The sequence below is a fragment of the Pseudorca crassidens genome, chromosome 2 (genome assembly GCF_039906515.1).
Source record: "Pseudorca crassidens isolate mPseCra1 chromosome 2, mPseCra1.hap1, whole genome shotgun sequence".
Lineage (NCBI taxonomy): Eukaryota > Metazoa > Chordata > Mammalia > Artiodactyla > Delphinidae > Pseudorca > Pseudorca crassidens.
This window is the reverse complement of record NC_090297.1, coordinates 24,280,962-24,302,897: the sequence shown is the minus strand read 5'-3', so window position 1 is coordinate 24,302,897 and position 21,936 is coordinate 24,280,962. Positions and strand designations below refer to the sequence as shown.

Below are 21,936 nucleotides of genomic sequence, written 5' to 3'. Positions count from 1 at the left end.
CTGTTGTAAAAAAATATATTGAAAATATATACTCATAATTTTTTAATTCTGTTTTATCTTTTGATAGGCATTTCAGTCTTATCTCTGTTTTATGTGTCTCGGATTCACAATGATTATTCCCTTGTCAGCAGTCAAAACGGCAATATCGGTAGTCTGAAAGTTGTTGCTACTGCAGTCACTTCAGGCTCTGTTCCAGTAGAAGGAGTTAGATGCTGTCCATTCCTGGTGAAGAACTGGAAAACCTTCCATTTCAAAGCACACGTCCTTTTTTTCTATCCCTTATGTCTAATCCTTGGCCTTGGTTGCCTTAGTGATTTTCAGACTTCTATTTAGTGGCAAAACCATGCCTTCAAAGCTTTTTTGGGAGGTCCACTATATAAAACAGACTAATCTGGGTACCCTAAAAAAAAACAACAGTTTTTTTTTTTTTAAGGGAGGGTTTCAGATGGGAGTGGGGATTATCCACTGATGGCAGGACTCTCCACAGAGGTCAGAGTGGAAAACCACTGAAGTTTCTGTGCATTTTGTCTTTTCTGATCCTGGTGTTCAGGTGCTGGTTCACACAGCAGGACCTTTCCTCATTTTATTTACTAAGGGCTATACTAACCATTGCTCCATTATTGCTAGCAGTCTCCTATCAATGGTTAACAGCATTCCCCTCTCAATTTTTGTGCAAAAGTTTTCTTCCAGCTTGGTGAGTTTGTCTTATGAAAGTCGTGGCACTAATAGAATTGAATCTTAACACGAAAGCAGCAGAATTGAAAAGAAATCAGAGGTGATGCAGGATTTCATTTATAGGATGCTTTTTCCTCTCTTGAATAAAGTTCGTTAAGAATGAGTCTTGAGTTCTCCTGTTCTGTAACCAACAGGAGGACTCACAAATGGCAGTGGAAGATACATCTCTGCTGCTCCAGGCGCTGAAGCCAAGTACCGCAGCGCGAGCAGTGCCTCCAGCCTCTTCAGCCCCAGCAGCACCCTTTTTTCCTCTTCCCGTTTGCGATATGGAATGTCTGATGTCATGCCCTCTGGCAGGAGCAGGCTTTTGGAAGATTTTCGAAATAACCGGTATCCCAATTTACAACTGCGGGAGATTGCTGGGCATATAATGGAGTTTTCCCAAGACCAGCATGGGTCCAGGTGAGGACTTGGCTTTGCCACTTAAGGTAACTGAACTCTTAATGCCTTAAATTCCATGCTTCAGATAAGGTATACATTAAGTAAATTGCCATATAATAATTGAAACAAAGTTTGCTTTTTAGTACGCTTCCTGTTACTTATTTCAGAGGGATGTGGCTATGAGAGTCAGCAGATATACAAGTGATGGAGAGTAGCCATTTAGTAATCTGGATCACATGCTGAAACAAACCTTTTTACCTTTCTGAAAGATTAGTCTGGTGTTTCTTTGTTCATGAGAACCTCCCAGAATGTCTGCAGTTTAAGAAATACAGAAACACTAACACAAAGACATGTGTACACTTTTGCTACTTGAATCGCTATTAAGAATCTTGCTCTCAAAGAGACACTATTCAAATGCAAATTTGGATCTCGGCTCAGGAATAAGATGGTGCCACCACTTTTCTTTGTTGTTCCATATTCTGTAGAAGTGAGAGTCTGCACAGAGGTTAGAAGATGCTATTATAAAACACAGAATTTAGCTTTGGTTACCACTCCCTGTTCCAATGGACTTCACAGAAAGGGACCCTGGTCCTCAGAAAAAAGCAGATTTATGGTGACATCATCCATCCTTCTCTCTCCCTTTCTCTTTCTTTCTCTCTGACAGTTCCACCAAAACAACTCCCAAAGAACCTACCTCCTCTTTAAGTTCTGCCAGCTTGCTACTACTGGGCAAGGATTTCTCATATTTAGATCCTAAAGGCCAGGTTGGGAGAAGAACATGGTTTTTCTGATATAGTCACCTGAGCTCAAAAAGGCAAACTGAATAGCTGCTACTTTAGAAAGAGACTGCACATAGATGACAGCTATTAGTTCCACATCACTAATAAATATGTACTGCTTCATATGAATGTGAGTTAAAGACTATAATAAGGACCATAGGCTTTGAGTTTATTGATGTTGGACTGGTTCCTAAAAGAAAAAGTCCGGTAGAGTTCTCCCTGTGTTGTGCCTGTTTTTACCCTCTTCTCTCTTTTCCTGCGCCCCTTTTTCAGCTCCCTCTCAGTCCCACACATAAATACATGTCCTGTTGTAATGAAGTATACTAAAATTTAAATATACTTCTAAAAGCTCAGTTAAATTAGGGGATACTTCACAATATAACTTTTTTTTCCTTTTCAGTAATTCTTCAATTTGAAGTGAGCTCAAGTGATTTATTTAAATAATACTGTTGTGCCTCTGTGTATATGCACATGCACACACATACATTTAGTTTCAGAACTGACACATTATATAAAGTGAGCTAATCTTTATATACTTTCCAAGTCTTCCTAAAATGCTGTGATTGCCCTTTTTACTATGTACTTCAGATTCATTCAGCTGAAACTTGAGCGTGCCACACCAGCTGAGCGCCAGCTTGTCTTCAATGAAATCCTTCAGGCCGCTTACCAGCTTATGGTGGATGTATTTGGAAATTACGTCATTCAGAAGTTCTTTGAAGTAAGCCTTTGTTCTTTCTGTCCTTTGACTTTAGACAGTCTCCATAGCATTTTGATTTTCATTAGCTGTTTTTAGAATTGCAATTTCATTCCAGTCCTCAAAATGAAGCGTGAGTGGTCTTTTTGAGGCACATTTAAATGTTTCTCCAATTCATTAGCAGTAGTGCATCATTTAAATACCCAAGCAGATGATGCTAGTGTATTTTAGAAATGTGTTTGTAGGACCATTCTCCCCATTTAGGATCCCGCACAATATTTCTGATTACTAAAATAGTTTCACTAAAAGTGTCATTTTTGGAGGAAAAATCCTTGTAAGATAATTTTAGCAGGACCACAGTAAAGTTCTGAAAATGAATTTTTAAAAATGGATTCCTAGAGAATTATCTTTGAACACCAACTCTGGTGTTTTTCATCATAAACCACAGTCATGAGGATTGTTAAATGCTGCTTCTTGGGTGATCCTTCAGCCTTGGTTCCTTATTGTTCCTTCATTAATGTGGACAATGTCCACTCTTGTTATCATTTTCCTTGGAAAGGATTAACGAGATGGTTGGATTAATGTCTATTTCCTCTTCTAAACTAAAATGTCAGAAATGCAGGGATTTTTTGCTAATCATTGTAGCTGTGGTGTACTGGTATCAACAACCCCATTATAAATCCAGAAAGGAGTGAAGCATTGAGATGAAACATCTGGTACAGGGGGAAAATGCTGCAACTCTGCACATTACCTGCCCCCCAACAAAAGAAATTTGTAAACTTCTTACATCTTACTTTGTTTGGTTTGTGTGAAGATTAAAAAAATGGCTCACTCACAGCCTCTATCTTCCCAGCTTTTCTCATTAAGACCTAAGTTCTTTGACTCTGAATTCTCCAGCTACGGATTAAGATATCAGCCTAAACACGGCTCTTGTAATTTTGACTTTCGAATGCCGTTTTGTCACAGATATAAAAATAGAGAGATCTCCAGCTCCAGAGGTTAATGCAGCTAGGGCTGGCTGAATGAACAGTGGGTTATAGCAGTATGATTTTGGGACAAGCTAGAGAACTTCTCTGACTTAGAGAATGTCCCTGGACTTCAGTTCTCTTGTATGGGAAATGAGTGGGTTGGGCAGCCTTATTCATAAAGTCTCTTCCAGTCTCACATGCTATTCAAATGAAAATAAAAAGCCAGGGATGGAGAAACATTCTAGGAAGAGTTTTAACATTGTGCTGTCATACCCCTTGATTTTACTAACTTTCCCCCTATTCTGTTGACTTGTATAAATAGACATTATCAATTCTTATAGTAATATAGAACAGTATATTCAGAGCAGTGTGCATGTGTGCTTTGGCTTAAACTTCATAGAGATGAAAGAAGAACTTGTTTTCAGCTTATAAGGCTCAGACAACTGAAGTGATGTAGATTTGTTGCAAGAAGTTCTTGAATCTTCCCCAGACATTGTCTAAAGCCGTAATAAACAATGTCTTCCACATGTACTATTGTTTTAAGAATAAATGTAAATGCTCTTGGACATATAGGTATATTTAATAGTATTGATGAGTTAAGGACAGCTTTGAGGAATTGCCTATTTGTTTAGCAGATACTAGTAGTGAAACCACTCCAGTTGGATATCTGAGAAGTTTTTTAACATTAAAGAGTTCCTCATAATCAGAGGCTGATAACCACTGGTTTGAAGAAACAAAGGCTTTTTAAATAAAAGGTTTAGTTTATCATAGAATACAGGGCTAAAAGAGGTATGCCAATGGTTGATACAGAATAATGAATGCTTTGCTTTCTCTGGTTTCTTTCTTTCTACCTAAGTAATGGTGTTCACCCACACATTATGTCTAGTTTGGCAGCCTTGAACAGAAGCTGGCTTTGGCTGAACGGATTCGAGGCCATGTCCTGTCACTGGCACTGCAGATGTATGGCTGCCGTGTTATCCAGAAAGCTCTTGAGTTTATTCCCTCAGACCAGCAGGTAATTGTAAGTTTCCCCTTTAACTTTTCTCTTGGTGTTTGATGTTTCTTCATGGTACATGTAGTGAACCTCGTAAGTTTGTCAGTCTTTAGTTTTCTTTCACAGTTTTTCTTTGGTGCTTGTGGCTACCTTCTGTGCATGGCAGGCATGAACTGTGCAATTAATTTTGTAAGTTTATAGTGGATCAAGTGTCTTGTGTTAAAACCAGTGGTTTCAAACACTTTTCCCTTTGACCAGACCGTAGTCTTTAGTAGGTGTGATTTTAGAGGTGGGTTTTTTGTTTGGCAAGAGTTGAAGCAGGTAAGGTGGTCCTTTTCTTCTACCTGAACTGACCACCCAACAGACAAAATTTTTTCCAACCCACCTTCCAGTTTTCTTCACTTGCACCCTCTTATTCATTCATTCCACCACTATTTACTGAATGAGCGCCTGCCCAGGGCAGCACCTGGCCTGGCGCGTTGACCTGGTGCCCACTGTGTGCCAGACATCAGCACAGAGATGGCCGAGACTGAGCCCTGCCCACGGAGCACGCGTGGGGAAGGGTGGCGGGAAGCAGCGGTGAGACGTGAGAGCACGTGCCCGAGGTTTTGAGGGGAGGCTTTGCAGGAGGAGAAGTCTGGGCTGCAGAGGAGTTAGGAAAAAAGGGACAGAAATCTGAACTGTTTGGGTGCTGTGAGTGGGAGCTGGCACAGAAAGCACGTGAAGAGGCCGATGGCCTCAGAGCAGGTCCAACGGGCCCCACACAGACCACGAGGCCCGGGAAGCCTGACCAGCCCACAGGCAGGTGTGCCGCGCTGTGTCTGCGCTAGGCAGTACCGTGAGCCTTCAGGTGCTGCTGATCTGAACCCTCAGCCTTTGGGCTCCGAACTCACTCAGCCCTTCTCGATGGAGGGGATGGCCGGGTCTGGCAATGATGAGCCACTTGCCCTCTCTGAGAACAAAGTTCAGTAATGAGAATCTTTGTTATGGACTCAAGTTCTGAGCCAGACGAGGCACCCACCACTTCCAGTTCAAAACAAAACACAACAGAACACTGCGCTGGTGTCAGCAATGGCAATTGAAGGCTGGGGAGTCCAAAGTCCTTAAGCCGTGAGACTCAGATAGGCATGTCGGGACGCTGGTGAAGGCAGAGGGAATGTTGGAGACACATGGCAGGTTGGGAGTTCATTCATTTTGTGCCAGTACTGGAGATACAGCAGTAATAGGGGTGCTGTGTGTGAGTAATTAGAAGCAGGGGTGAAGCTACTAGTTTGTTTTCTTTTAATGTTCAGATCATTGTCAGTTTTAATTTTCCCTGGGATGTTGAGGGATGAAAATTTGATGGCTGAATCTTTCCTCTTTAATTTTCTTGTTTGATTTGAACATGCAAATTTTTTTCCTCTTTTGACCATAATGCCCGCTTACTGAAAGCAAGCAGGAAATTACGGTTTCCCAGGTATTTTCCCCATCTTTGCCCTCTCCCAGGATTATGATAAATTGTTGATTTTTTCTCCAGATTTTCCTGTTTTTTTGTTTTTTGTTTTTCTGATCCAATGGCTACATTGTAGTAGTTTTTACCCCCCTTTCCTTTCCCCCTGGCAATTGTTCTTTCTACCTGCTATTCCTGCATATCTTTTCCTGGTCTGGTTTCTCTGTGATTCTTGTTCTGGGTCTAAACTACTGCTCCTGGTATGAATAATTTACTCTTTTCCAGATGTAAGTGTATTTTAGCTGAAATAAACTCATCTCCAGTGGAGTTTTTACCTCTTTGGGCTCAAGAAAATGTTCAGGGAAGCCCCCTCTCCTTCATTTTGATTATTAGAAGTGTCCCTTGTGTTTATCTTTATATAGGCGTCCTTCTCTATTTATCATTCCTATAATTATATTTCCGTAGTAAATTATTCTTTTCTGACATTTGATTAATTGCTTCAGGAAACTTTCCTGAGTCTCTTGTGTTTTGCTTGTTTAGTCCCTGGCGTTGTAGTCTTGAATTTCTTTAATTAGAAAATCGTTTAGTTGCTTTGACATGTTTAACATCTCAGGGATTTAAGACATTGCATTCACAAATGTCACCATTATAAACTGGCTTGTAGTCTTCTACCATAAATATGGAGTCAGCACAGTGGAACTAATATACAGAGGTTGTATATAGCAAGGAAATTGGGCAGCAAGTACCAGGGCCCAGCCGTGGTACAGGTATTCAGCTTAAGTATGCCTGAGACCTGAGGCAGCAAGTTTGGGGATGGGGTCCAGTCAAAATCCCAACGCACCTACACACACACACGCGCACACACACACACACACACACACACATACACACAGAGTCACTTACTCATTGTCTGGCCTTTTTTTAAAAAAAAAATTATTTATTTTTGGCTGCATTGGGTATTCACTGCTGCACACGGGCTTTCTCTAATTGTGGCGAGCGGGGGCTACTCTTCTTTGCGGTGTGTGGGCTTCTCATTGCAGTGGCTTCTCGTTTCAGAGCACGGGCTTTAGGCGCATGGGCTTCGGTAGTTGTGGCTCGCGGGCTCTAGAGCTCAGGCTCAGTAGTTATGGCGCACGGGATTATTTGCTCCACGGCATGTGGGATCTTCCCAGACCAGGGCTCAAACCCATGTCCTCTGCATAGGCAGGCGGATTCTTAACCACTGCACCACCAGGGAAGTCCCTGGCCTTCTGTATTTCCCTGAGTTTGGACACATTTCGTGAACTGAGAGTATTGCTCCAGCTGACGTTGCAGTCAGTCTGGCCTGATGGGAAGATCATTTTGGAGCCACAGACTGGGCTAGAATTCTGATTCAGTCACTGTCTGTAGTTTTAATACATTGCTTAACCCCTCTCAGACTCAATATCTTCATATATTCACATACATGGGTGGAGGAAGGTGTGCAGGGTAATATTTGACAGGTGGTTTGCTGACATGGTCTGTTTTGCCACACACAGGAATCAGATTGCTTGGGTTTGAATAGGAGCAAGTCTAGGTCTGTGATTTTTAACAAGTCAGCTAATTTGTCTGTGCCTTGATTTCCTCCTCTGTAATAGTGTCTACTGCATAGGATTGTGAGGCAGATTGTGAGTCAAAGCATGTTAAGCATTTAGAGGTCTACTTAGCCTAGAGTAAGCTCTAGATTAACTACTCTCATTTTTAGTAATATGTACTTTACAGGGTTCTCATGGTGAAAACATGATGAATTGTATGTGAAATTCTCTAATACAGTGTAGTTGATTTGATATCGGCTTGTTTATAATTTGAAGATGACTGCACTTTTTTGGTAACTCCCAGACAGGTCTTTTGCAAGTTAGAGAACTTTCTTAAGACTGGTTATTATTGGGCTTCCCCAGTGGCACAGTGGTTAAGAATCCGCCTGCCAATGCAGGAGACACGGGTTCGAGCCCTGGTCCGGGAAGATCCCACATGCCGTGGAGCAACTAAGCCCACGCACCACAACTACTGAGCCTGAGCTTTAGAGCCCGCGAGCCACAACTACTGAAGCCCGTGCGCCTAGAGCCTGTGCTCGCACCAAAAGAAGCCACTGCAATGAGAAGCCCACACACCGCAACGAAGAGTAGCCCCCTCTCTCTGCAACTAGAGAAAGCCCCCATGCAACAACAAAGACCCAGTGCAGCCAAAAATAAATAATTTTTTTTAAAAAAAGAAAAGAATCAAAAAAAAAAAAGACTAGTTATTATTATAGGAAGTTTGTTAACACGTGAAAAAACTCCAGTCTTCGTTTGTTACCAGGTTGTCAGAGTGCCACAGCTGAGTTGTCCCACTTTAATTGTCACGGATTCCCTGATCAGTGCTTTTGTGTTTGGTGAGGAGAACGTTGACCGTCCAGGTGTTTGCTCTCTGTGATTCTGGTGGTGCTTTCTTTCCTTGTCTCCAATAGAATGAGATGGTTCGGGAGCTAGATGGCCATGTCCTGAAGTGTGTGAAAGACCAGAATGGCAATCACGTGGTTCAGAAATGCATTGAATGTGTGCAACCCCAATCTTTGCAGTTTATCATCGATGCGTTTAAGGGACAGGTAAGTGCCTTAGGAAAGAAATAAGGGAAGCAAGTTGATGGATGTTTCCATTGTGAACAGAGAACAGGATGGGGTTTGTGGAGTGTTCTAAAGAGCTTAGTGTACTTTAGACTGCAGTAAGTAGTAGTCCTATTCAGTGGGGTCAGGTACGTAGCTCTGTGCACCCAAGGTTCTTCCCTTAATTGTCCATGGGTGTTCTCTCCATCATTAATGCGGATATCCGCTCATGTCAGGATGAGGTACTGTCATCAGATACTTGAAGAATAAATTTTTTCCTTTGGTTAAGTACTATTTATCTTGATATTTAAAAGTTTTTATCATGTTTTAAAATTTAGGTCATTTACAGAACTAATCTTACAGGTTATGTGTCACTATGTCTTTAAAATAACAAGGTGCTTCTTAATTTGGGGGGGTTGGGTGGGGCAGTGATCAGGTTGGTTTGAACTCTGTTAAAGTGGCACACAACCAGAGATAGCTTCCAGTTTCTCCTATTTACTTATATATCGTAAGGACTAGTGTGCTTTTAGCGCTAGCTTCCAAGCAGAGTTGATATTTTGTCATACCCTAGTTTTTCCAGAATTGCCCCTCAATTGACTGTTATCATTAATTTCTTTTGCCAAAAAACAACCTTCTCCCAGTCTCCTAAGCTAGGTGGGACAAGAGGGTAAAATACATCTTTTTGGGTGTGTGAAATTGTTTTTGTTTTTGAAAAGGGAAAAATTGGAAATACCAAATAGATTTTCAGGTGTAGTCATGGGTACTGCTAAAGCCTAGATCGAAATGGGATTTTAGAATTGTTTAGGTTTTGCTCACTTAAAACTACAGTGGTTAAGTAGATTACAGACACTAACTTGAGGGTTATTGGGATTTTCTGAGTTAATTAAGAAAAGAGTAGATCTGTTTATCTTTACATTTTTGTGTGTGTGTGAAATATACAAGAAAGTAAAAGGATTAAGCCACCGAATGGGAGATAATATTTTCAAGATGGAAAATGCCAACGAATTGATAACCAGAATATATAAAGAACTCCTGAAATCAAGGAGAACAATACAAATTAATGCAAAAATGGGCTTAAAGCCTGAATAGACAGAAGAAGTAATCAGGAAAATGCAAACTAAGACCACAGATAGTAGACCATTTTCTTTCTTTTCTCTCTCTCTCTTTCTTTTGGGCCGCACCACGCGGCTTGTGGGATCTCGGTTTCCCAACCAGGGATTGAAACCTGTGCCCCCCTGCAGTGGAAGCGTGGAGTGTTAACCATTGGACCCCCAGGGAAGTCCCGTAGACCATTTTCTACCATTGGTTACTATGTACTGGCAGGGATGTTAGATCTAGATACACTGCTGGTGGGAATAGACCCATTTTGGAAAATAATTTAGTATCTTTTAAAGTTCAACATTTATATTTCTTGTGATCTAGCACTCCTGGCCTAGGTATATACCTGATGAAATGTTTGGTCATGTATACCATGAGACGTATTTAGACATGTTTAAAGCAGCATTATTCTCCTAATAGGAAAAGACTAAATAAACCAGATGTCCATCAGGAGAGGATTGGACCCCCCCAAAAAAACAAACCACATATTTTCCCAACATTATACTATACAGATATACAGAATAAACGATAGAAGCCCACAGTATTATAAGTAAATATTTGAAACATAATGTTGAGTGAAATAAGTCAAGTTGTTCCAGACTGTGAGTGTTTAGCGTTTTTATAAAGCTGAAATTCAGAACATTACAGTGTAGTTATGTGAAAGCATTCAGGCTTTGATCCCAGCCCTTCTTTTTTCTGTTTTTAAACCCATCCTTTGACACTGTGGACTCTTAACTAAGTGTGTTTTCTATGACCTTGACCAATTCTCTGTTCTTTTCTAAATAAGCTTTTTCTCAATAAAGTCCTTCTTAGCTCTGAATTTGTGTACATCTGTGAATTCCTAGAATGGGTTTAAGAAATAAGTTTATCCTCACACATACATGCTCACCTTATTGTATGTAGAGAGAACTTAAATGCCATACTTATAATTTGGGCTTTGGAGTCAGACTAGGAAATAAAATCCTGGCTCTGTCATTTACTACCTATATGACTGTAGGCACATTATGTAAACTTCTAGGAGCTTCAGTTTTAATCATGATTCTCTCTCAGGGTCATTGGGAAGATTAATGGGATAATGTATGTAAACAATACTGAAGCACTGAAAGTGGCAACTGTTATTTTTGGCTTTCTTGTTTGTGTTGGTCTGCCCTAGGTGTTTGCTTTGTCCACACATCCTTATGGCTGCCGAGTGATTCAGAGGATCCTGGAGCACTGTCTCCCTGACCAGACACTCCCTATTTTAGAGGAGCTTCACCAGCACACAGAGCAACTTGTACAGGTAGTGGAGTTGCCAGTAGAGTAACTGCAAACACCTGTGGGCTTTTGTGTTTTCTTAGCACAGGTATCTGTTCCAGAAGAGGTTAATGTGCTTAAAATGCCCATTGAAGCTCTGGGCAAGTTTTCATTTGCACCAGCCTGGTTCGTGTTTTATGAATAGGGGTAATGAGTAGAACCCTGGCCTTGGAGTTGAGATCTGCCTCTGATTCATCAAGAGATCTGCCAAGAACTGTCAAAAGCCAGAACTCTTGTCATGGATTAAGCTAGCTGTGGCCACTTAGGCAGGCCATTTAGTCTATCAGTTTCATCTTTGCAAATGAACTAAGTGGATTAGTTGATTTTTTCTTTCTAGTTTTGGTACTTCGTCTTGCTTCTACTAAAATTGTCTCCCATATCATACTGTTTGAACAATTTCTACATAGAGTATGTTGTCCTGAAGCAATTTTTGGGCAGTGTTTGTTGCTTGTTTTGGTGAGAGATGTGAGATTATAAGTGTATTAAATATTCATTGTAGAAAAGCTTGAAAGTACAGAAAGTAGCAGCAGAACAGAAGAAACCACCCATAACCCTGCTGTCCAGAAGCAGGCACATTTGGCATAGGCGCTCTTAAAAAGCATTATATGTGCACTTTTAATTTTTTACATCTTACAAATAAATGTTTCTGCCTTTGGAATTCCTTGCTCACAAACACTTATTCTTTCAAAGCATCTTTCACTTTAGATGAGTATCTCCATTGTGTGCTTGTAATGTAATTTAATTAGGTGTTGTGAGTATTTCCAGTTTTTCTTTGTTAAAGACAGGCGCACAGACCCATTTGTATATTTCTGTTAGAGAGAAAAATAGCTCTTTATTCCCACCTACTTTCTCTTCTTTTTTATTTTTTTTTTTAAATGAGAAGAGGCCTACATTTTTGTGTATAGTACTTTATGAAGACCCTGACTAGGACCTTTGGGCATAAATATATATATATATAGAAACTATTGTCTAGTAATAATGTGTTCCTGTTTTGTAATGACAGGGAAAAATTGTCACTACCTATCCATTTAAAAAATTCTTATGTGTTCATTAGTGTTCAGGTAAGCCATCATGGTCTTACAGGAAGATGGGTGTTGATTAGATATAAGGATTTAAGTAACATAGAGCCTGTTTATATATAAATTTAAAAATTTCTCTTGTTGTTTCTCAAATAGGATCAATATGGAAATTATGTAATCCAGCATGTATTGGAGCATGGTCGTCCTGAGGATAAAAGTAAAATTGTAGCAGAAATTCGAGGGAATGTACTTGTATTGAGTCAGCACAAATTTGCAAGGTATGTGCTTTGAATTACTCAGACTATTTTCCAGAAGAGATGATTAAATAGTATTTCAGCTCTAGAGAAATTTTCATACTTTTTTTGTTTTAATGTTTATTTTCCTCAAAGTATACATAGCTAAAAAGTCAAAGAGTTCTGCTACAAAGTATGAAACATAAGACATCTCTTAGTGGGCTCCTCATTCCCCCAGAGTTCGCCACTTTGAAATTTGGGGAATATGTTTCTAAAGCATATACATTTTGTACTTTGGTAAACTGGGTATTTTAGTAACTTACTTGTTTGGAATTGTGAAATGTTCTTTACTCAATTTCCTTTTTGATACCTGAGTTAAGGGGCAGGTGACCATATCTATATATAGGCCTTAATATTTTTAAAAATCCCTTTTCAGTCTTCATATCATACCAGCCCAAGAATAAAATGTACTAGTTATTCCCAGGTTGTGAAAGATGTCTTAGGTAACTTATAAGTGGCAGAGGTTGGAGAAGAAATTGTTGCTTCCCTGGTGGTGCAGTGGCTAAGACTTTGCGCTCCCAATGCAGGGGGCCCGGGTTCAATCCCTGCTCAGGGAACTAGATCCCACATGCTGCAACTAAGAGTTCGCATGCCACAAGTAAAGATCCCGCATGCCGCAACTAAGACCAGGTGCAGCTGAATGAATGAATGAATGAATGGCCCTCCAGCGGCTTAGTGGTGTGATACTCTGAGTAGAGTCTGTATATCCTATCATACACATAACATAGTATTCTGTATTTTTGGAATATTTTTCTTCTCTAGTTTTTAAAATAAATTGCAAGGCAGGTGTGACTCATACAACCTTGATGTTTTTAAATTGTTCACTTTTAATTTGTGAAATCTTATAACATTACAGCATGGAAAATAGAGAAAAGAAATAAAAGCACCCACAGAGCCAGTGTCTCAACAGCCTAAGCACATCAGGGTCATCTCTTAGACCTTGTATTGCTATTTTTGGACATTTGTCGGGATCAGGGAAATAGGGGACAGAATCTCTTAGTTCTTTTTTGGGGGTCGCTGTCCTATTTACTTTCTTGTTCAGTGTATTTAATATCTCACTCTTGGATATAGTGTTAAGTATTAATATTATAATAGAGTTGTGGTCTGATAATGACCTAGTAGCTACTTTGGGCCCAGTCCTGTCACAGATAACAACTAATAAATTGTTGACAAAGTGCCCAAAACTACCTGAAGACATTAGAGAGCAGGGAGATAACCAGAGAGGAGTAGGGGAGGTTGTTGATACTTGGAAGAAGGTTAATTGCACTGGGAAAATGTCCCCGTCCTCCTCCCCCTCCTTTTTTTGGGGAGGGGGAGATATATAATTGACATGTAACATCCTGCAAGTTCAAGGTGTACAACGTGTTGGTTTGATACATTTATATGTTGTAATATGATTCCTACAGTAGCATTAGCTGTTATGTTACATAATTATCATTTTTATGTTGAGAACCATTAAGGATCTAGCCTGTTAGCAACTTTGAAATTTATAATACGGTATTGACTATAATTAGGAAAGTTACAAAATGATGACCATGGGAGTGACAAAATGACGGGAGAAATCCTGGAAAGGAAGAGAACCAGGGAGGAGGAGGAAGCCTAAATTTAAACTTTCTAAATATCTGGTTGACTCCTGAACCTCATTTGTATAGGACAAACTCAAGGCAACCCAATAAGGCTAAAAGAATTGAACTGAGGTTTCATCTGCTGCCTACTGCATGGGAGAATTTTGCAGTTTTTGTTCAGCCAAGTTAACTGCGTACCAAAAAGGGGGGGGGTGAAGGAGTAAGACTCGTAGGAGGAATATGACAGAGCATCATTTGCCATGTCTAGATAACAGGAATATGTGGCCTATACTCAAGAAAAAAGAAAAAAATAGAAAAAACCCTATGAATAGTTTTATACCACCCAGATGTTGGAGTTAGCAGAGCAGGATTATAAAGCATTTTATAAAGTTATTATATTTTGAAGTAATTAGTATTTAAAATACTATATTTTAAAGTATTATAAAGTATTTTAATTATACTCAAGGATGTAAAGGAAAATATGCTTGTAATGAAATGAAAAGATAAATGTTAGTAGAGAATTAGAAGCTTTATTATAGAAAGAATAACATGGAAATTATAGAGTAGAAAAATAATATAACATCTGAAATAAAATTCACTGTATGGCTTCAACAGTAAATTAGAGATAACAGAAGAAGGAGCCAGTAAATTTGAAAATCAAATAATAGAAACAAATCAATTAAACAGATTAGTGACCTTATGACATTTTGGATGTTAATACGGAATACAAAGTAAATATTTCATTGACTTTGAGTGCATAGGCATGTGCATGCACAGGTAACTGAAGATATATTGCTCATAATTAATTCTGACACTTACTATTCTGTTTCATTAAAAAAAAAAAAAACGAGTCTCAAATCACTAAGTTGATTTCCTCAGCCATAAATGGGTTGGGAACCACAGTTTCAGAAACGCTAGAATAGACTTTAAAGACTGGAACAATATGGATTGTGTGTTAAGGTGGAAGGAAGCCTTTGGCCAAGTGGGATCCTGATCAGTGATCCTACCAAGTGGTGGTAGCTGATCTACCTGCTTACTTTCTTGGAAGACAGGTCACTGCTGAGGATTCAGTCCTCCACCCAGAAGAATGTGTGTCCTGTCTGCAACCTAGTTCAGTAGAAAATCCTGTTCTAATCCTGACCACTTTGTAGGGGAAGCAGTCCTCGGGTGGATGAAGGTACAACCCAGCCAGGCAGTTCTAAAAAGTGATGAGTTCTTTGCCTGAACATTTGGAGATCGTGACTGGCTTTGTGCTACTGAACCAGCTCAGTAATGTCTTAACTCCCTTTTCTGCTAAGGGAGAAGGCGGTGGCTATTAGGAGATTCACTTCCACATGCCACACCTTCAGCTTGTGCTAGAATTGCATAGTACTGTGGAAGGAAGGTGGGGGTAAAAGTTTTCCCATATTGCTCCTGTATCAGAAGGGAGAGGCTGTTGTCTTAATTAAACCTGATTGATTATCAGTTGATTTACTCTGTGTATCTTAAGAAGGAAGATCGAAAAAATATCTGGTAGGATGGTAGTTCTTGGACATTCAGCTTGAGAATTTTGTTTTCTAAATAAAAGCATGTGAATAATAAATACTCAGTACGCTAAACCAGGTAACATGGAGGGGGTCCTGTCAGAGCTCCATGGAAGCAACACCTTCTTATGGTTTAAAAACCTCTGGAATAGGGACTTGTTCTGGTGATGGTTATTTGTGATGACTGTTCAGTTATTGACGGGGCTGGCCTTTGAAAGAAGGAGTAAGACACTATCTCTGCTTTTTTGGTGCTTCTGGAGTGGGTATACACATCCTTTTTTCAGCCCTTGAAGGCAAAATTAAGACAAATGGGTGAAATTTCAGGGAAGCATATTTTATTTCAGTATGTAAAGAATGTTTAACAAAGCCGTTCACTCGTATGGTAGGATGCCCTAGAATCACTTCCACATCACTGGAAATTCCCAAGCAGAGGCTAAATGGCCGTCTTTCAGGATTGTCAGAAAAGAGCTTTCTGCATTAGCTAGGTTTGCAAGTTCCTTTTCTACCCGAGTGTCCTGTGACCCAGAGCAGCTCTTCCCCCAGTCACGAACTCTTTGCGAGGCCCACCTACCAAATGCTCTCTCTGCGAAGTATGGGCTCCAGTAATACAAATACAAAGAATAAGTATTGTTCTTGTTCTTTGACATCACACAACTTCGTCATACCCACAGAGCCACAGGTGCAGAGTAGTGCTGACTTAACAAAACCAAACATTCACGAGTAGTCACTCCTGGATGGTGAGCGCCCTTGAGCATGGCCGGGTGTAATTTCATCAGCTGCTGCAGCCCCTCTGGATTGGAGAAGAACTCTGATTTAATGTAACCACATTTCTTTTTTTCCTTTCCCAAGATGATACAACTGTGAAGTGTTTAGAAATGCAGACATACCTGGGGGTTCTTCTTGTTCTTCAGAGGCAGCGTGAAGTAGTTGAATGAGGGCTGTGGTTCCTACTTGTATCTTCCTTCACCCAATAAGTCTGTAGACCAAGTCTGTAGTGCCAGGCTCTGTGCTTGGCACTAGAGATCTAGATGTAAGTGAGGCTTGTTCCTGGCCTCATTAAGCTCACAGAGGTGAGCAAAGAATTGATAGATTCTGATACCTGTTGAAATTATGCTCATTAACCAATTCAGCTGTTAACGAGTCTTGTGAACCTTCACTTACCTGGGCTTACCTGTTACCCTCACCTGTTAGAGGGTTGGGTTCTGGTATCCTCCAAGACCTGGTCTCGGCCACGGTTCACATTGGAAGTCACAGATGGCAAAGGTGGAGTCTCATAGAGCCAAACAGAAGAGGAATTAATCTGCCAAAAATATTAAGAGCTCTTTTGCTGCTGATCCTGAGGTCAGGGCAGAGGCCAGACAAGCACAGCCTAACAGGGTCCCTCTAAGAGTTGTCCCTGGATTTATCTCATTACAGCAATGTTGTGGAGAAGTGTGTCACTCATGCCTCCCGTACGGAGCGCGCTGTGCTCATCGACGAGGTGTGCACCATGAACGATGGTCCCCACAGTGCCTTATACACCATGATGAAGGACCAGTACGCCAACTATGTGGTCCAGAAGATGATTGATGTGGCAGAGCCAGCCCAGAGGAAGATCGTCATGCATAAGGTAGGCCAGTTTGTGCAGATCTCAACCAGAGAGAAAGTGCAGGGCCCTTGGTTCTTCTCATTTCTGACATGTAAAGGAGGGTGGGCATCTTGCTTCTTTCTGCAGAGTTTGTCACTGGATTGTGTCTCATGCTGTGCTTCTTTTTCCTTTTATCTGGAATGGCCATTATCCCTGTATTTGCTGGCCCTCTGTCAGTAACTCACTGGTGTGAGTGTTAAACTCAGTCTTTGTGAGGGAGTCCCCTCCCCGATCTTAAGCCCATGTTTCTACCCCTTGGCTCCTAGGAGACCAGCTTCTCAGTTCAGCAAATCAACCTGCTTGCCTTATTTCCTTTCCTCCCTCTTCCCTTTCATCATTCATTCCACCACTATTTACTGAATGAGCGCCTGCCCAGGGCAGCACCTGGCCTGGCGCGTTGACCTGGTGCCCACTGTGTGCCAGACATCAGCACAGAGATGGCCGAGACTGAGCCCTGCCCACGGAGCACGCGTGGGGAAGGGTGGCGGGAAGCAGCGGTGAGACGTGAGAGCACGTGCCCGAGGTTTTGAGGGGAGGCTTTGCAGGAGGAGAAGTCTGGGCTGCAGAGGAGTTAGGAAAAAAGGGACAGAAATCTGAACTGTTTGGGTGCTGTGAGTGGGAGCTGGCACAGAAAGCACGTGAAGAGGCCGATGGCCTCAGAGCAGGTCCAACGGGCCCCACACAGACCACGAGGCCCGGGAAGCCTGACCAGCCCACAGGCAGGTGTGCCGCGCTGTGTCTGCGCTAGGCAGTACCGTGAGCCTTCAGGTGCTGCTGATCTGAACCCTCAGCCTTTGGGCTCCGAACTCACTCAGCCCTTCTCGATGGAGGGGATGGCCGCGGTCTGGCAATGATGAGCCACTTGCCCTCTCTGAGAACAAAGTTCAGTAATGAGAATCTTTGTTATGGACTCAAGTTCTGAGCCAGACGAGGCACCCACCACTTCCAGTTCAAAACAAAACACAACAGAACACTGCGCTGGTGTCAGCAATGGCAATTGAAGGCTGGGGAGTCCAAAGTCCTTAAGCCGTGAGACTCAGATAGGCATGTTGGGACGCTGGTGAAGGCAGAGGGAATGTTGGAGACACATGGCAGGTTGGGAGTTCATTCATTCATTCATTCAACAAATAGTTAACAAGCACATATGCTCTACAGCAAGCGCTCCTTTATCAGGGCACCGTGTTGGTAGACACAGCAGTGTCATAGATGGTTACACTGATGCTGGGGAGAGCTGTGGGAGAATATGGAGGGTGCCTCTTCTGTTGTGGGGTGCAGAGAAGGCTCCCCAAGAGAGTGACATTGGAATAAAGCCCTGAACCTTTTCCAGGCAGAGGGAACCTAGAGCTTGAAGGTTTGGAAGCAGGAGACAAGACGGTGTATTTGAAGAAGTACAGCAAGTCCAGTGGGACAGGCTGTGGTGCCAGAATCACATTTACGTTTCCAATAATGGTCCTGGCTGATGAGTAACTTGGAGGAGGGGAGGCAGCGGGAGATGAGCAGTGAGGACTTGGACGGGGGACTGTTAGAATAGTTCAGCATTTCCTTTAAATCAAGTGAAAAATGGAGTTCAGCAATGTCGTACACGCACATGGGTTGTTAGTTTTTTGACTGGAAGAGGACAGGTGTAAAGGTTAAGTGGTCTTACCAGTGAGCCATTCCTGAGGAGAGACAGGTGAATGAATTGAATTTCACTTAGTTTCTAAAAGAAGAGCTACCAAAAGCAAGGGGGGGGGGTTGGAGCCTCCAGTTCTAGTGACCAAAACATCAGTTGTGTATAGAGTCCAGACTGCAACCCAAATGAAAGTGTGGCATCCTTTCTATAGATGCGTTTAGGAAGGTTAGGCAAATGGTCTGGGTCACACAGCTCAGAATTTGAGCCAAGAACTGAATAGTTTTCCAGACAGGCTCCTAGGTGAGAATATAATAGCTGATACAGGTCTGTGTCCTGTGAGGGGTACAGAAATGGTTTCTAGCGCCACTTGATCCTTCTTTGCTTTGAGGGCACAACGAAACAGACAAAATAGTCTGCCTAGAGCGCTCAGGCTTGAGAGCATCCATCTTCCCTGGTACACTGTCCTGTGTTTCGAGTATAAGCGCGAGCTGCGATGGGGAAGCAGGTTAACGTTGTGGGTCTTCACCGTCTGTGTGGACGGTTGGTGGTTATGCAAATGATTGTGAACACAGTGTGCTACGTGCTGTAGCTGAGGTATGTAGAAGGCTCCATGAACTCACAGAAGAGGAAAGGGGGTTCCAGAGAGGAAGCGCCTCCCAAGTTGTCTGGGATGCACAGGACTTGCGGACGTGGGTCTGCCCAGAGAACAGAAGAGATGCTCGTAGGGCTGATCTCAGCGTGCTTGGAGAGGGTGAAGGGTGAGACTGGAGCAGAGCCACGAGAGACAGTGGGGAGAAGAATAATTTCTGGAGGAAAAAAAAATTTCTGGTGTAGCTAGACAGTGGGGTTCCCAATACCTCTGCTGTACCTTATTAGCCATTTGACTTTAGATGAGTGACTTACCCACTGTGCCTCCATTTTTTCGTCAGTGAAATGGGGATAATCACACCTCTCTTAGGAAGCTTCAAAATGAACTGTGCTTGGCTTATGTTAGTCATTTTTATTATCATCATTAGTAGCTTTTTGTGATTCTCTATGGACTGGAGAGCACAGGATTCATGGTGCCCAGAAAGAAACCCCCGCTGCTCAGGAGAGCTGAGGTGCCTTGCGAGGGACCAGAGGGGCCAAAAGCCTCCTTGAGGGCGATGCAGTGCAGGCGGTGGTGGACAGTGTGATTGTCAGTCTTGGGATGCACTTTCTCCACATACTGTTCCGGAAGTGGTCTGTGGCCATCTGACCTCCAGAGCTCTCAGGTCCTGCCTCAGCGCTTAGGCTAGGAGCTGCTCCCCTCGTCTGTTCGGTCAGTGCAGCCTGAGAATTCAGGGGCTCGGGTTGAGCCAGTGAAAGGTGTTGCTTGTGAGGCGTGCGTGCTGGCGGGCGCCCTGTGGTGCCTGGGAGCAGGTTACCCAGGAGCCTGCCTGAACCTGCCTCAGGCCAGAGTGACACGGACTCTGCTTTCTCCCCAGATCCGGCCTCACATCGCGACTCTTCGCAAGTACACTTACGGCAAGCACATTCTGGCCAAGCTGGAGAAATACTACATGAAGAATGGCGTTGACTTAGGGCCCATCTGTGGCCCCCCTAATGGTATTATCTGAGGCAGTGTCTCCCCCGTCCCCTTGTTCCCACTGACCTCACTGGCCCACTGGTGAATCCAACCAGCAACCAGAAATATTCTAGTGCAGAATCTGAAATGGGTAAATGGTTGCTCCAGGATTACCCTCTCCTCCCAAAAAAGGAATCAAATCCACAAGTGGAAAAGCCTTTGTAAATTTGTTTAATTTTATTATGCATAACATGTACTAATTATTTTTTTTAATTGACTAATTGCCCTGTTGTTTTACTGGTGTATAGGATACTTGTACATAGGTAACCAATGTACATGGGAGGCCACATATTTTGTTCAACGTTGTATCTATATTCCACATGTGGAAACTTTCAGGGTGGTTGGTTTAACAAAAAAGTTTAAAAAAAAAAAAAAAGGTTTTTAACTCATTTGCCTCGCTGGCAAGTTTTGCAAATAGCTCTTCCCCAACTCCTCATTTTAGTAAAAAAGAAAAACAAACAAAAAAACCTGAGAAGTTTGAATTTTAGTTAAATGACCCCAAACTGGCATTTAACAATGTTTATAAAAAATATATATATATAAATATATATATATAAAATGAAAATCATTTTCAGAGTTGCTAAAGCTTCAGTTTATGACATTAAGTTTATGGAACTTCTAAAAATTGCCTTTTTTGGAGACTACTATGCTGAAGAAAATAGTGTAGTCTGTTTTGTGAGGAGGAGATGTGAGCACCCAGAATGTCTTTCAAGGCCAGGCGGGTATAATTGTTTACTGCCTACTGGATTTTTTTCTGTTAACATTGAAAGGCAAAATCTGATTACTTAGCATGAGAAAAAAGAAAATCCAACTCTGCTTTTGGTCTTGCTTCTATAAATATATAGTGTATACTTGGTGTAGACTTTGCATATATACAAATTTGTAGTATTTTCTTGTTTTGATGTCTAATCTGTATCTATAATGTACCCTAGTAGTCGAACATACTTTTGATTGTACAATTGTACATTTGTATACCTGTAATGTAAATGTGGAGAAGTTTGAATCAACATAAACACGTTTTTTGGTAAGAAAAGAAAATTAGCCAGCCCTGTGCATTCAGTGTATATTCACACCTTTTATGGTCGTAGCATATAGTGTTGTATATTGTAAATTGTAATTTCAACCAGAAGTAAATTTTTTTTTTCTTTTGAAGGAATAAATGTTCTTTATACAGCCTAGTTAACTTTTAAAAAGAAAAAAATAGCTTGGTTTTATTTGTCACCTAGTCAGATAGTAGCAAGATCCTTTCTAAATGTTATTCAAGATGATTCAGTTCATACTAGTGGTTTTGGGTTTTTTTTAATCCTAAAAAAGTAATGTTTTGCTTATTTTGTGACAGTCAAAAGGACGTGCAAAGTTCAGCCCCGCCCTAACTTTCCTTACAATCAGAGCCCCTCTCACCTTGTAAAGTGTGAATTGCCCTTCCTTTTTGTACAGAAGATGAACTGTATTTTGCATTTTGTCTACTTGTAAGTGAATGTAACATACTGTCAATTTTCCTTGTTTGAATATAGAATTGTAACACTACACGGTGTACATTTCCAGAGCCTTGTGTATATTTCCAATGAACTTTTTTGCAAGCACACTTGTAACCATATGTGTATAATTAACAAACCTGTGTATGCTTATGCCTGGGCAACTATTTTTTGTAACTCTTGTGTAGATTGTCTCTAAACAATGTGTGATCTTTATTTTGAAAAATACAGAACTTTGGAATCTGA

At 41.4% G+C, this 21,936-nt stretch overlaps 1 protein-coding gene and 2 non-coding genes across 20 annotated transcripts in view; all 3 read left to right on the top strand.

Moving 5' to 3' along the window:
- PUM1 (pumilio RNA binding family member 1) overlaps positions 1 to 21,936 on the top strand; it is a 127,833-nt gene extending 105,897 nt beyond the window's left edge. For 13 of the 18 annotated variants that reach the window (XM_067725183.1, XM_067725200.1, XM_067725194.1 and 10 more), the window contains 8 exons: positions 870 to 1,137; positions 2,484 to 2,613; positions 4,444 to 4,578; positions 8,445 to 8,582; positions 10,831 to 10,956; positions 12,146 to 12,267; positions 16,787 to 16,979; positions 20,076 to 21,936. In XM_067725183.1, the coding sequence (XP_067581284.1) occupies positions 870 to 1,137; positions 2,484 to 2,613; positions 4,444 to 4,578; positions 8,445 to 8,582; positions 10,831 to 10,956; positions 12,146 to 12,267; positions 16,787 to 16,979; positions 20,076 to 20,207 (1,244 nt within the window). In that variant the 3' untranslated portion in view covers positions 20,208 to 21,936. The remainder of the gene's footprint in view (positions 1 to 869; positions 1,138 to 2,483; positions 2,614 to 4,443; positions 4,579 to 8,444; positions 8,583 to 10,830; positions 10,957 to 12,145; positions 12,268 to 16,786; positions 16,980 to 20,075) is intronic. The other 5 variants (XM_067725201.1, XM_067725189.1, XM_067725193.1 and 2 more) reach the window with 1 other exon arrangement.
- Positions 5,476 to 5,560, top strand: LOC137220327 (small nucleolar RNA SNORD103/SNORD85). The gene has a single exon (XR_010941629.1). It is a non-coding gene; the product is annotated as a small nucleolar RNA SNORD103/SNORD85 (small nucleolar RNA).
- On the top strand, positions 17,841 to 17,925 carry LOC137220326 (small nucleolar RNA SNORD103/SNORD85). Its single transcript, XR_010941628.1, has one exon. It is a non-coding gene; the product is annotated as a small nucleolar RNA SNORD103/SNORD85 (small nucleolar RNA).